We start from the raw sequence: 14163 nt of genomic DNA, 5'->3' as shown, positions 1-14163 counted from the left end.
ACAGAAAATTCAACAAGTGCAAAAAGGGACAGAATGTGATGACATATATCTACCTACTTTCTGTAATGTATGCATCAAAATAATCAGAAGACTCATTATAGGAGTTGTTGCCCTTAAATGCAATTTTTACAAATTTTTACGTTGAAAATTATAATAGTATGCAGCAACAATTGCCAGCAGTACTAATTAGATCTTCAAAAATGCACATATGTATGAGCCCATTGGATGATTTATTACCCTTTAATGACGATTTTGACCAATTTATGAGATTTTGCCTATTATTTTGAGAACTCATATGTCAGTAGAAACGGTCAGATATACAAGAGAACCCATTGGTCATCACACCTTCAAAAAGACAGTTTTTCTAACACCATGGGATTTTTGCCTATTATTTCAATATTGATAGGTGAGCGATTCATCCTCTTTAAAAGAAGCGTATGGATTCAGAAAAGAGACAAACTAACATAAATTCATCTCCTTTAAATATCTTTAAGAGCACCCTGTCACATAACACGTAGCTTGCAGATGACAAAAGGCTTAAGACACAGTTGTCCTGTAGAAAAAGCTAACATTTGTTTTTGAAAATCACAAACTTTTTTTAAAGAGCAAATGTGAATAATTTTAAAGGATACAACAATTTAAAACACACAAACGCACCGCATCGTATTCTATAGTCAATGTAAAGTTAGTTAATTATCTATAAGTTGTTGTCTATGTCTTAATCAATAATTTCAGAGGAACATTGCATGGCTGTATTAAAGCATTTACATCAACCAACTTTAACGGATTTTCCTACGTAAACTTAATTTGATAGTAACTGTTTCCAGGAACATATGTTAGATATACTGTTCTCAGCTGTCACGTACATTCTTGAACTCAGAAATTAACTTTGAAATCCGATTTATTAGAAATCTTTTAGACGCCGTAAAAAAAATCGTATCATATGACCACCACCTATATTTTCGATGTTAAAGAAAAACGTCAGGAAAATGTTTCGTAGATTTTATATTTTCCCGTTAGGGCGGGAAAATAGGCGTTTCGGTGTTATGAATATTCCGAAACAATAAGGATACTAATCTTGTTCTCTGCTGACTACAACACTTTGTTTGGGTGAAGCGTAATACAAGCGGATTCCAGGATAGTGCATGGGTTTGGATGATTGAAGCTGTCACTTGGATATTTTTTATGATTCACAGCTGTTTGTTTACTCGCAGATGATTGATATGTTGTAACACAGTACATTGATGTCACGAACATTCCACGGGCAGTAGAATATAAAATAATGAATAAATTATTCATAATGAATCTATTAATGATAAAAGAGAGATGATGAATACAACCGCTAAACAAAAGTGGAATATAATTTTACAAGTCACGGCAGAGTTCAGTGTTTACACTTTCAAAAAAAAAGAAACATCAAACATATCATAGACTTGTCACATTCTTTTGCGATCATACACATATGACCACATATAAATTGAACTGAAATTATGAGACAGCAACCCATCAACATATAGGGGCAACATACAGTCTTTAACTGTAGACAGCAGCTGCTGTCTGCACAATATGTCGAAAGTAGTGAATGAAAATGTAGGACCAATAATTGATGTGACCTGAATTAAATTCACACGAGGGATATTTCTATATAAGTTGTTTTCATTTTTTACATAAATTAGGCCGTTAGTTTTCTCGTTTGAATTGTTTTACATTGTCTTATCGGGGCCCTTTATAGCTCACTATGCGGTATGGGCTTTGCTCATTGTTGAAGGCCGTACGGTGACCTATAGTTGTTAATGTCTGTGTCATTTTGGTCTTTTGTGGATAGTTGTCTCATTGGCAATCATACCACATCTTCTTTTTTATATTAACTTCAATAAACAAAATCATTATTTCTAATTAATATGTTTTTAGTACGTATAGAAACATAATTGTTTTTGTTAATATTTCGCCACATGCAAACGTTAACAGATAAGAAGACATCCCAAGTTGACAATTTTGTGTATTATACTTATTTCTAAAGAAAAAAAAAGACATATTCTATCATCACACCTTAAAAAAGACTAATTCTAAAGTTTATTTAGCTTTTTATTCTCGAAAACTTATAAAACTTTGGAAGTGGAAAGTGTTTTATCAGCAAAACTGAAACCCCAGACTATATTTTAACAATTTGTAAAATTGTTGTCATAATAAGAGTCAGATGAAATGTACAAATTATGATCTTTCAAATATTCCTCCGTGTAATATTGAAGCTTGTTTCAATAGTTCTAGAACCTATACAAGACCACCATGCTTGCTTGTTAACTTTTAATTAAGAAATTATGAAAAATTACACGACATAAGCCTGTCCTAGAGTGATTGATTTTAACATAGCATTATCACCTTTAGGAACATGACAAGGACGTTCGACAGTCTTCCTGGTATACGATTCATTTCTAATTGAAGTATTTATTCAGAATCAACTTTAAGTACAAATTAATGACTTGTCATTTTTGAGTGCATTACTAGTACGTAATAGAATGATGTGTATAGATGTTTTACCTGCATATATATAAGACAAAACTGTTGTTAATTTGCTAACAGTTTTTTTCTCAAAATGTTTTTCCCCCGTGAAGTTAAAAAGTTATAGTTTGAAATTAAAACTTGGTAGGTTTAACATTTATGAGTAAAGAAAAAATATGAATAATGATGCAATAGGATTCAAAACAATGCAATGCAAAACAATGTTATTTTATACAATACAATGCAATAATGCAATGCAATACAATACAATTATTTCAATTATGAACCTTCTGTGAACAAATACAAAGAAACAATCATAATTCAGTTATCATATTAACACATACAAACACGATTCAACATACACTGTTTACTAATTTGTTAGAATGTTTTCACTAATGCAAATAAAAACATCATAGATATCAGGATTGAAATTTCATATTTACGCCTGACACGCGTTTCGTCTACAAGACTCACCAGTGACGCTAAAATAAAAAAAATGTTAAATAGGCCAAAAAAAGTACGAAGTTGAGCAAATGTGCATATTTCAGAACTTATTGCATAACAAAAGTTTGATAAATAAGAATTTGATGTTTAACTGTGCCACTCTTTTTGTTCATTGAGCTGTTAATTGTTTCCTCAATAAGTTTATACATACGTTTCGGCAATACAGTTTATCGACGAAATGTGCGTCTGCGGTACACAGTTATAAGTCTTGAATCATTGATGAGTTTGTATGATGTAGTAGATCACCAGCGATCCTCCCCAAAAAATGTTAATATTAATGTTAAAGTATAATTTTCTCAGGGTCAATCGTGGGATTCCTAAAGAAAGTATTGTAAATCGAAGTCATAGGGAAGTCGAAAGAAACTTTTCCCTCCATTTAGAGAGAATGAATTCTAAGCAGAGCAAACTTTTCAAAAGGTAAGTAGTTAAGTGCCACAAGTAATGAGCGTATCATTTGACTCAAAAACTGCAAAGTGTTAGTGCCACAGTGCGGATATCTGGAAATATAATTAGTGGCGGATCCAGTACGGGGCGCCAAATCGGATTCTTGTGGTTTTGTACTCAAAATTATATTTTTCACGGACAAAAGTGAGTTTTGTTCAACAAAAATGAGTTCAGTTTAACAAAATTTGTAGCATACTGCAAATTTTAATGTTGTCATACAAAAATATCTTTCAGTGGACAAAGGTTACTTTTGTCATGACAAAATTCATTTTTGTAACACAGACTTTACTTTTGTTAATTAATTTGAAAATTGTGTCACAAAAGTCAATTTTGTCTACACAAAAATAAACACAAAATTCAATTTGTTGTGACAAAATTCAAGTTTTAGATAACATTCATTTTTGTCATGACAAAATTAACTTCTGTCACAAAAGTCAATTTTGTGTTAAATATTTACTTCTGTCAAACAAAACTCAATTTTGTCTACACAAAAAATAATTTTAATTACAAAATCACAGGATGCTAATTTAATCAACATGTTAATTGCGTACAAATTCAAATTTTGTCTCACAAAATTGACTTTTGTGTTTTAATTTCCATATCAGGTAACAAAAGTCAATTTTCTTTACAAATAAGTTTATTTTTGCATACCTATTTGACATGACAAAAACGAATTTTGTCTACAAAAATGAATTTCGTCTACAAAAATGAATTTTGTCTACAAATATGAATTTTGTCATTACAAAACTGAAGTTCTCATAAAACAAGTCCGTATCACATATTTTGATAAATGATTTTGTTATGACAAATTGAATTTTGTGTTCACACAATTGATTTTGATGACAAAAAGTTCAAGTCCCATTCGGCGCCCCGTATCCAGGGGTCTTTTTGTGACATTCGATGCCTTTGAATTGGGACATATAGTTGGAACCCTCTTTTTATTCTTGGTTGGGAAACCTCCTTTCAAACATGAGTGGATCCACCCCTATGTAGTTATTACATTGTACGAGTTTAAACTTATTTGGACAACGTTCGTGTTTTTTGGGGGGTGTTTGTATTGATGAAATTGTGTTTGTGGTTGGATGTAGCATCTGGAATGTTATATGTTGTCATTTAACTGAAGTAAATATATCATTATAATTTGACATACAAAATGTACTATTAACATGCATAACCCAGAAATCAACGACAACAACAAAGCAGAATAAATATTCATATATAGAAAACATATTTTGAAAAAAATCAACCCCCAAACACACGTTTTCCTCAGGCTAGTCATCATTCCAAATATATTTGCATAACATATTCAAAATTAGCTGACCAGACTGCTTTGAGGCTAAACTTTGCAATAAATCACCGACCTCCATGTTTGGAAACTTTTGATTATTAATGACTTTTTTCAAACAACATGTTTTCTGTTTTTAGTATAAATAGTGTGCCTTCATTCTAGAAAAAGTCATACCCTGAGAAGAAGAAATGACAATGATTGCAGCATTGATTCTACTAACAGTCACACCACTTGTGATGTGTGGTGTCCAAGTCATGAATGAAGCCGGTTTAAAAGGTAGGTTATTCTTTTAGTCTTATGTGTTTATATTCTTATAAGATTAAGAACAACCGGATTATCGTGTAGATTAATTACTTTAGACAGGAAAATTGGTCGAAAAAAAATATTTAGTTCTTGTTGACATTTCTACAAGTTAAAGGTACTATTGCTCTCTGTTGACGCTCATTCATCATTAAACTCAACATATAGATCAGTAAATCAGCGCTGTTTCTTCATTTTTGGTATTAGCAGGTTCAAACAATTTTGTCTAAAAAAAACTTCATATCAATCACTTTCTGTCATTATATATAATTTTTATAAAACCAAACAGAATAAAGTTGAAGAGCATTGATTAAGGACCCACAATTTCATAAAGATGTGCCAAATACGGCTATTCTTCTGTATAAAATAGGATTGAATATTAAATAACTGTTTTTAAATTAATTGCAGTTCCCCTTGCATCAGTCAGCATATGACAGTTTAAATCTGAATTTGTTTCAAATGAATAATAATGTGATTATTATTCTTTTTTGAATTGTCAGTTTTCCTTCTAAATATCGGTACTTGTCTACCTGCACTCCCTGCCAATACAGACTGGACGCAAGTAAATATCTGAAAGTGTGTGCTCTTGGCTAAATACTATTAGTCTGACTTTTACTTGACATTACTCGACCCCAGTCTGAACAATTCATTTTTTAGATTATTTGATCAACTTGTTTTATTTGTATTTATTTGTATTTTAAAGTTGATGTATATTATTATGTAAGTGTAGATTAATATTGTGTTGAAGTTATATTATGATTGATTATTGTGAAATTTTAATTTCAATACTATATTTAATACATTTTTAATATCAAGTTGTTGTTCAAATTTCATTTTTAATAAAAAGATTTCCTAAATTGATCAAATTCAGTTGATAGATACAAAGAATAGGTCTAGATTGGTTAAGACTTGGTCGAGTATGGTTCAGACTAGGTCGAATATGGTTCAGACTAGGTCAAGTACGGTTCAGACTAGGTCGAGTAAGGTTCAGACTAGGTCGAGCATGGTTCAGACTCGTATAAAATGGTTAAGAACTGGTCAAGTACAAATTCAGACTGTTAAGTATGGTTCAGACTACAGTCAAGTATTATCAAGTAAATTTCAGACCAATTCGAACTGGTCGAGTAAAAATCAGTACAGTCTAGTACAGATATAGGCCATTTCAGACTTTTACTGGTTTGTAGTGATTGTAATTGCAAAGGTTTGACATAATAAAGATAATTATAAAGTGGCGTCAAACACCAATTAATCATTCAATTAATCGTATTCGAATTTAATTTTGGCTAAATACTGGTCTTTACGCCCAATGTTACACAGTCCAGGCGATTATTTATTTTCTGCATATGTAAAAATGATTACCATATGTATTTCTTTTAGAGAGACTACTTGTCATGGTAAGACACGTCGACATTTACGAAACAGCCATTTAATCGTATATTACAAATATTTGTTAAATTGATTATTACGATTTTTGGTAATATAGGCTTATATTACACAAAGCTGTAATGTTACTATTTGTCGTAATATTACAAGTTTGAGGAATATTACGAATAACAATAATCGCCTGGACTGTACCATGCTTACCACAATATTAGAATATTTGATTTTTCAGTAATGATGTTACTTTAAAAAAAATTTGATAAACCTGTCCTAGATTTACTGTTTTGTATTCCACGCTTGTACAGCAATTGAAATACACATTAAAGGCTTATTGAAATTTTTTATAGATGTCGACATTGAGACAAGAAGAGAAGTCCTTGGTAAAATCGTTGACAAATTAAATTCAATAGCTTTGGTACAAAGGTCTCTTATTGACGGATGTGAAGAAAAAATTAACAATACTGTAGACGAATGTAACACATGCCGGCAAGATCTATGCCAACCGTAAGTAGATATAACATCTTAAATTTCGGTACCATTAAATATCGAACCCATTAACTGTCGAAGAGATTTACTTTTATAACTAATTTTAATCGTATACGTTCATATAATTCCAACATTTTCAAACAACATTCAATTATGCATTTTCTAATTTTGTGAAGCAATTTTTCTCTATTCTTCCTAAAATGTTGATCTTAGTTCTGTACATTATGTTAATTATTCTTTATTCTGTAAACCCCATTCAAACCCTCATTTATTGTCTCATACTGAAGTGTCATGGTCGATTCCTGCTGAACTGTTAATTTGTATTATCCAAATTATAATATGTGGCATTGTACGTGTCATTATTTGATACTGGAATTTCCTTAAAATTTCGTAACAAATATAAAAAACGCACTAAGATGTTATAAGATGTTAAGGGTGCCACATGTGGAGCAGGATCTGCTTACCCTTCCGGAGCACCTGAGATCACCCCTAGTTTTTTATGGGGTTCGTGTTGTTTATTCCTTAGTTTTCTGTGTTGTGGCATGTGTGCTGTTGTTTGTTTGTCTTTTTCATTTTTAGCCATGGCGTTGTCAGTTTGTTTTAAATTTATGAGTTTTACTGTCCCTTTGTTATCTTTCGTCCCTCTTTTATACATTTTGGCAATTTTAGATCAAGGTATTTTCCATTGAATTGAGAAAGTTCACTTGCCTAAAAGACTTACTTCAAAATTGTTACCAGCTTGATTATTCCGAAGAAACCATTAATGTCTTCAATAATTTTTATAAAAAAAATTGTCTTAAATAATTTTTATAAAAAAAATTGTCTTAAATAATTTTTATAAAAAAAATAGAGAAAAGAAATGTGCGAGCGAAGGATAAATTCATTATTGAATCTTAGTTGCCAGGTGTTATATATATTTTTTACCAAATGTTTCAGTACACCATCAGTAGATAAAGTAGTGTTATATATGTTGTCCACGGGTGCTAATACAGCAATAGCATTCGCAGGAACAGCTTTAGAGGACGCTGGTAAATGGTTCAAAAACTCCGGTGATTGGATGGGAGATCAAGCAGGGATATTTGCAAATAAACTCTCAAACCTGGCAAATACCATTGCTGATCAGTTAGAGAGGTCAGGGCAAGCAGAGTTGAACAAACTGAGCGCCGGATTTAAAAATCTAGGACAAGATTTTAAAAATGTTGGCGATAAAATAAATAAGGCCCTAGGAAATCCTTTAGGAGGATTTATGAATCTTGGAAAGGGTATCGCAAATCTGGACAATTACATCGGAACTGCCTTATCTGGAGTTAATAACCTTTTGGATGATTTTGTTAACACCATGAAATCCTGGGGAAATTCTATCAAAAACATATTTACGGGTATGTGTATGAGTTTTTACTTTTTATTAGTTATTGCAATAGTAGAACAATATTACTTTGATAATGTATATATATATATATATATTTACAAATCGCCTTTAGCTAACGCAAACTAAATCCAACTATGCTTCTCGATACACAAAACAACAAATATTACATAAATAAAGACAACAGTAGTATACCCCTGTTCGAAATTCATAAATCTATAGAGAAAAAACAAATCCGAGTTACAAAATTAAACTGAGGGAAACGCATCAAATATAAGAGAACACAAGACGACACAACAGAAACACAACATTAAAATGTAACGCACACAGAAACGAACTATAATATAACAATGGCCATTTCCCTGACTTGGTACAGGGCATTTTGAGATAAAAATGGTGGGTTATATAATAAATGTATTTAGTATTTGTATAATTTCCACAAAGTATCAAAGAAACTGTATTAGCAGCGATTAATTTCCCTTAAAAAATTACTACTGGACCTACTGCAAAGAAAAAAGTAAAATAAAAAACAAACAAAAATCCCGAACTCCACAAGGAAAATTCAAAACGGAAATTTTTCGATTAAAAGGCAATATCAAAGCTCAAACACGTCATACTATTTGAAAACAATTGTCATATTCCTGACTTGGTACAGAATTTTCTTACGAAAACAAATGGTTGATTTAACCTGGTTTTATAGCATATGAAACCTCTCACTTGTATGATGTCGCATAAAATCGCAGTATATTTACAACAATGAAAGTGGGACCCCTATTACAGTAAGTGACTGCTCTAACCACTGTGGTGAAGTAGTAGTCACTTAGACACCATCTGATAACAGTTTTAGATGGGAAGCATTTGTATAACATATTAAACAGTTCAAAACAACTTAATTGTTGGCATGACACGGGTTATGTTCTTCTCATATATGTTATGATGGTATGATACTAAACCCCTAACGGGAAGGATTGTGCCTGATGTTCATATGATGAAATCATAATCTTTCAGTCAGTTTAATTGAAGTCTGGAGCTGGCATGTCAGTTAACTGCTAGTAGTCTGTTGTTATTTATGTATTATTGTCATTTTGTTTATTTTCTTTGGTTACATCTTCTGACATCAGACTCGGACTTCTCTTGGACTGAATTTTAATGTGCGTATTGTTATGCGTTTACTTTTCTACATTGGCTAGAGGTATAGGGGGAGGGTTGAGATCTCACAAACATGTTTAACCCCGCCGCATTTTTGCGCCTGTCCCAAGTCAGGAGCCTCTGGCCTTTGTTAGTCTTGTATTATTTTAATTTTTGTTTCTTGTGTACAATTTGGAAATTAGTATGGCGTTCATTATCACTGAACTAGTATATATTTGTTTAGGGGCCAGCTGAAGGACGCCTCCGGGTGCGGGAATTTCTCGCTACATTGAAGACCTGTTGGTGACCTTCTGCTGTTGTTTTTTTTCTATGGTCGGGTTGTTGTCTCTTTGGCACATTCCCCATTTCCATTCGTAATTTTACATCGAGCTTGCGTACAGTGTACAGAAAAGCACGTCTAAAAAAACAAATTTTAAAAGTTCTATTTCATTTTTTGTGCTTTGGTCAATAGTTATCAAAGATACCAGGATTTTAATTTAATACGCCAGACGCGCGTTTCGTCTACATAAGACTCATCAGTGACGCTCATATCAAAACATTAATTAAGCCAAACAAGTAAAAAGTTGAAGAGCATTGAGAATCCAAAATTCCAAAAAGTTGTGCCAAATACGGCTAAGGTAATCTATGTCTGGGATAAAAAAAATCCTTAGTTTTTCGAAAAATTCAAAGTTTTGTAAACAGAACATTTGTAAAAATTGACCACATTACTGATATTCATGTCAACACCTTGACTACTGGGTTGGTGATACCCTTGGGAACGAAACATATATCAAATCAGGTTTAGAACTAACCATCTGACAATGGAAATTTTGAAGGGTGAAAAAGATAACAAGAAAAATGGTCTCATTGTTGAAAGCCTTATATTGGCATATAAATGCTTACTACTACTATATTTTGGTATTTGTAAAAAGTTGTCTTATTGGCAATCATAGTACATCTACTCATTTTTACGTTAAAACATTTACCTGTTTATATTCAAGGAAGACGAAGAAGAATGTTACTGGAAAGAAGATGCGTATCTAGCTGCCCAATGTGTGACAAACTCGACAAGGACAAATATACTGTTGAACAAATGACAACAATGAGTAAGTTAAGTTAATCCACCTTAAACCACATGTTGACTTCTTGGTGGTCATTTGCGTCTTATTTAGACAATTTCTAGTAGATGTTTACTCCCTATCTTTTATACATAAGTACTCATTCTATTTGTTGGTCTGTCGAAATTTGTCGATGTAAGTAAATTAGTTTCGAATGTTATTGCCCCTACTCAATGTCATTTTTGACAGTGTATTTCCTATTGGCCTTATGTTTGTATCAACATGTACCATTTGTGTAGATGATAGACTCATCCTTTATGTGCACGACATAGGTGTGCAGGTAGAACCTATACATTATGTTCCACCCTACCCTTAGAATTGAAAAAATATTACAGCTTTACATAGCTGCATTGTTTTTAAAAGTTCACGAGGAATTTGAATTGTAAAAAAATGTTTATGTTTAATTGTATTTTACATATTGAAATGACTGAACACCAAACGTTTTCCTGTTACTTTGAACAAGATAATATTCTATATAACTTCCAGTTTTACTCGTAATCCTATCCTATACGTTTGGTTTGTTTCAAACATCTATCAGGACGACAGGCTAGTCCACACAACGATACAACCTCCGAAATAGATTAACACGATCGAACCTCACCCAAATAAAGGCAACAGCAGTATACAGGTGTTAAAAAGTCATAAATCAATTGAGTGAAAACAAATCAGAAACACTGAAGAGCAACAAAAAACAAACGTCAATACACATATAAACGACTTTTTGTTATATCAACTACCATATTCTTGATTTGGTACAGGACATTTAAAAGAAAATGGTGGCTTGAACCCAGTTTTTTAACTAGCAAAACCTGCCAAAAAAAAAAAAACCCGAAGATGAACGAGAGATAACAATAGTTAAACAGTTTTGAATTGGGATATTTTTCCGCAAATTAAAAAATCTATAATATGAAACATTGATTAGGAAATAATGAATATTTTCAGAATTGTACAGAAAAAAAAACACTATTTTTTTTATGAACGAGAACAATGCCGTGAACAGAAATGAAATACCTATATCCAGATTCTCTTTTAAGATAAGTAATGCAAAATTGATGTATTCATTTAATTAATTTCTTATTTAACTTTGTATTATTTTATCTATAGTTTGCGGGCAAACAACTGTGTCCAGCCAGAATACTGCTATATCTGATATCGCATGGCTTAAAACTACATTCAATGATACAATTGATAATTCTATCGTTACAAAGGTAATATTCTTAACATATTTCTCTATATACGTGGTACAGGACTACAGTTAAGGAGGTCTTGAAATTCCCATATTTTTATGGAGTTCCTGTTGCTCAAACTAGTTTTTATGAAGAGTTTCGAAAATATTTTTTTACTTTTCCTCGTTTTTTTTAAATTTTGTCCGTCAAATAGTTATTTTTCTTCAGATTATAAAATTTGGTTGACTCTTAACTGGTATTTTCAACCTTTTTTTTCTCAATAGTAGCTCAATATACCATATTAAAAAAAAAACGGAATATACCGAAGAGACACTCAATATATTTTTCTGATGCAACTGTTGCTTGTTCAGTTTATCTTTATAATTACATTTTATTGTCCCAAGTTAAAAACAAATTGCATTTAAAAGGAGACTAGGTCTAAGACACAATAAACAGTTATCATTCGAAAATTTATACGACACCATGGGGAAAAAACACACACAAAAAAAGCAACTGTTATATGCTGTTCGTGAAAATGTTAAATGAAAGATAGAAAAGAACCAATGGATATAAAATTAAGATAACCCAGGAGAAGGACAACCAGACCAAGATATCTAGTTCGTATTGTTTCAACATCAGGTTTCTTTGCTATTTAATATGATAATATTGTAATTTTATTCCTTTCTATTTATTTCTCATGGATTTCTTATCCGTTGATTTAATTTTGGTATTCGCCTCACATTTTTTAGGTTGATTACGATACAGCATCAGTTCAGTTCGTTAATGGAGCAGTCGTATTTAGTACTTCACATTATGAAACAGCTGATGGAGACAGAAAGAAGTATGGACAGATCCTTAACATTGGTAACAACACCGAAACTGGAATTGGAATTGCCTCCGAATATTTTACAAAAATATTTGATGCACGTAGTACGACTTAGTCATTCAATTAGATATTAGATCGATGGCAGATATTTTATCTAAGTATCTTCTGAACTCTTTTAATTTTTGATGCAATAAACGTAGTCACTGATGTCTTCATTTCATGATTTCATGCCCACATCTTGAAATGATTTTAAAAAGAAGTTAGTCACACGCCTTGTGTCTGTGACATGTCAGACTTTTGCCAGGTTTAACCCAACATTTTCTTTGGGAAATACTTGAACCAAGTAAAAATGGGGCTATTTTTCATTTGTACAATTGATTGATGGCTTTTCAGTTTGTCAGATTTTATGGACTTTCACTTTTCACAATTTATCGTAGAGTTCGGTATATTTTTATGTACTTATTATTACTGGTTGAAAACAAAACTGCTTTTACTGATAGCATTCAAATCCTAACTAGAGAATCTTTTAACAAATGCAAATTTCCTGATCTTTACAAAAAGTAGTAACGGATTTAAATAGATTGTGACTATCAATTATCATTACTACTGACACAATTCTGTACTTAAACATAATTTGAATGAAGTATTTCTGTTTCCTGAAAAAGGTATAGGACTAGGGTTGAAATCGCACAAAACATTTCATCCGCCGCACTTTTGCGCATGTCCCAAGTCAGGAACCTCTGGCCATGATAATTCTTGTATCTTTTATTTGATTTCTATTCAATTATATGTTTTGGGGTTAAGTGTGACGTCCATTTTCTGGTTAGGGGCCAACTGTAGCCCGTCTCCAGATGCAGGATTTCTCGCTGTGTTGAAGACCTATTGGTGTCCTTGGGTGGTTTTCCATTCTTAATAGGTGTTTTCTCTCATTGAAACATTCCCCGTTTCCATTCTCAATTTTTATTAAATGACTAAAATGTCATTGCTTATAAATGTTTTCATCGTATATCATATGCCTTTCAAATTGCATTATTGATTTGTTAAATTTATGGGTAGGAATGATTGAAGCGGTCATTTGATTGTTTTCTATGATTCACAACTGCCTGTTTTCTCGCCGATGATTGATATACACAGAACATTGTCTATGATGTCACGAACATTCCACAGGCAGGAGAATCACAAATAATGAATACATAATTCATAATGTATTTTATTATTGATAAAAGAGAGATGATAACTATAATCGCCTGAACAAAAGTGGAATATTATTTTACAAGTCACGAAGTACATATTTTGTGTTTATTTTTAGTCAGTACTAAACATGTTTAAACCAGAGACATATAATTATAGAAGTATTATATGTCTCTGTTTAAAGTTATTAAAACAAATATACAGACAGCATACAGTCAGACTCAAAAGAAACATCAAGCGTATCATGGACTTGTCTCATTCTTTTACAATTATTCGCATATGATCATATACAAATTAAAATGAGACCATGAGACAGCAACCAACCCAACAGAAAGTAATTTTAATAGACAGATTTTTTAGAACGCAATTTTGATAAACAAATTTTCATGATTTTGACAATTATATGTTTGATAAGTTATAAAAAAAGACAAAAAAAAAAAAAAAAAAATCGGAATAAGATTGAGACC

At 31.8% G+C, this 14163-nt stretch overlaps 1 protein-coding gene across 1 annotated transcript; it reads left to right on the top strand.

The window, feature by feature from the left end:
* Positions 1–4895: 4895 nt before the first annotated feature.
* Positions 4896–12712, top strand: LOC143081702 (uncharacterized). Its single transcript, XM_076257445.1, has 6 exons — positions 4896–5011; positions 6763–6919; positions 7838–8280; positions 10397–10501; positions 11618–11721; positions 12429–12712. Exons 1-6 carry the CDS (start codon positions 4924–4926, stop codon positions 12618–12620), a joined length of 1089 nt encoding a protein of 362 aa, XP_076113560.1. The 5' UTR covers positions 4896–4923; the 3' UTR covers positions 12621–12712.
* The last annotated feature ends 1451 nt before the right edge of the window (positions 12713–14163 follow it).

Source organism: Mytilus galloprovincialis, chromosome 7 (genome assembly GCF_965363235.1).
Source record: "Mytilus galloprovincialis chromosome 7, xbMytGall1.hap1.1, whole genome shotgun sequence".
NCBI lineage: Eukaryota > Metazoa > Mollusca > Bivalvia > Mytilida > Mytilidae > Mytilus > Mytilus galloprovincialis.
Note: the sequence above shows the minus strand (reverse complement) of the source record. Positions and strands in the feature narration are given on the sequence as shown.

Coding starts and splice junctions, on each gene's coding strand:
- LOC143081702 (XM_076257445.1), top strand. CDS start 4,924: ATGACAATGATTGCAGCATTGATTCTACTAACAGTCACACCACTTGTG. Junction 6,920..7,837: donor CGGCAAGATCTATGCCAACC/GTAAGTAGATAT, acceptor CAAATGTTTCAG/TACACCATCAGTAGATAAAG. Junction 10,502..11,617: donor TGAACAAATGACAACAATGA/GTAAGTTAAGTT, acceptor TTTTATCTATAG/TTTGCGGGCAAACAACTGTG.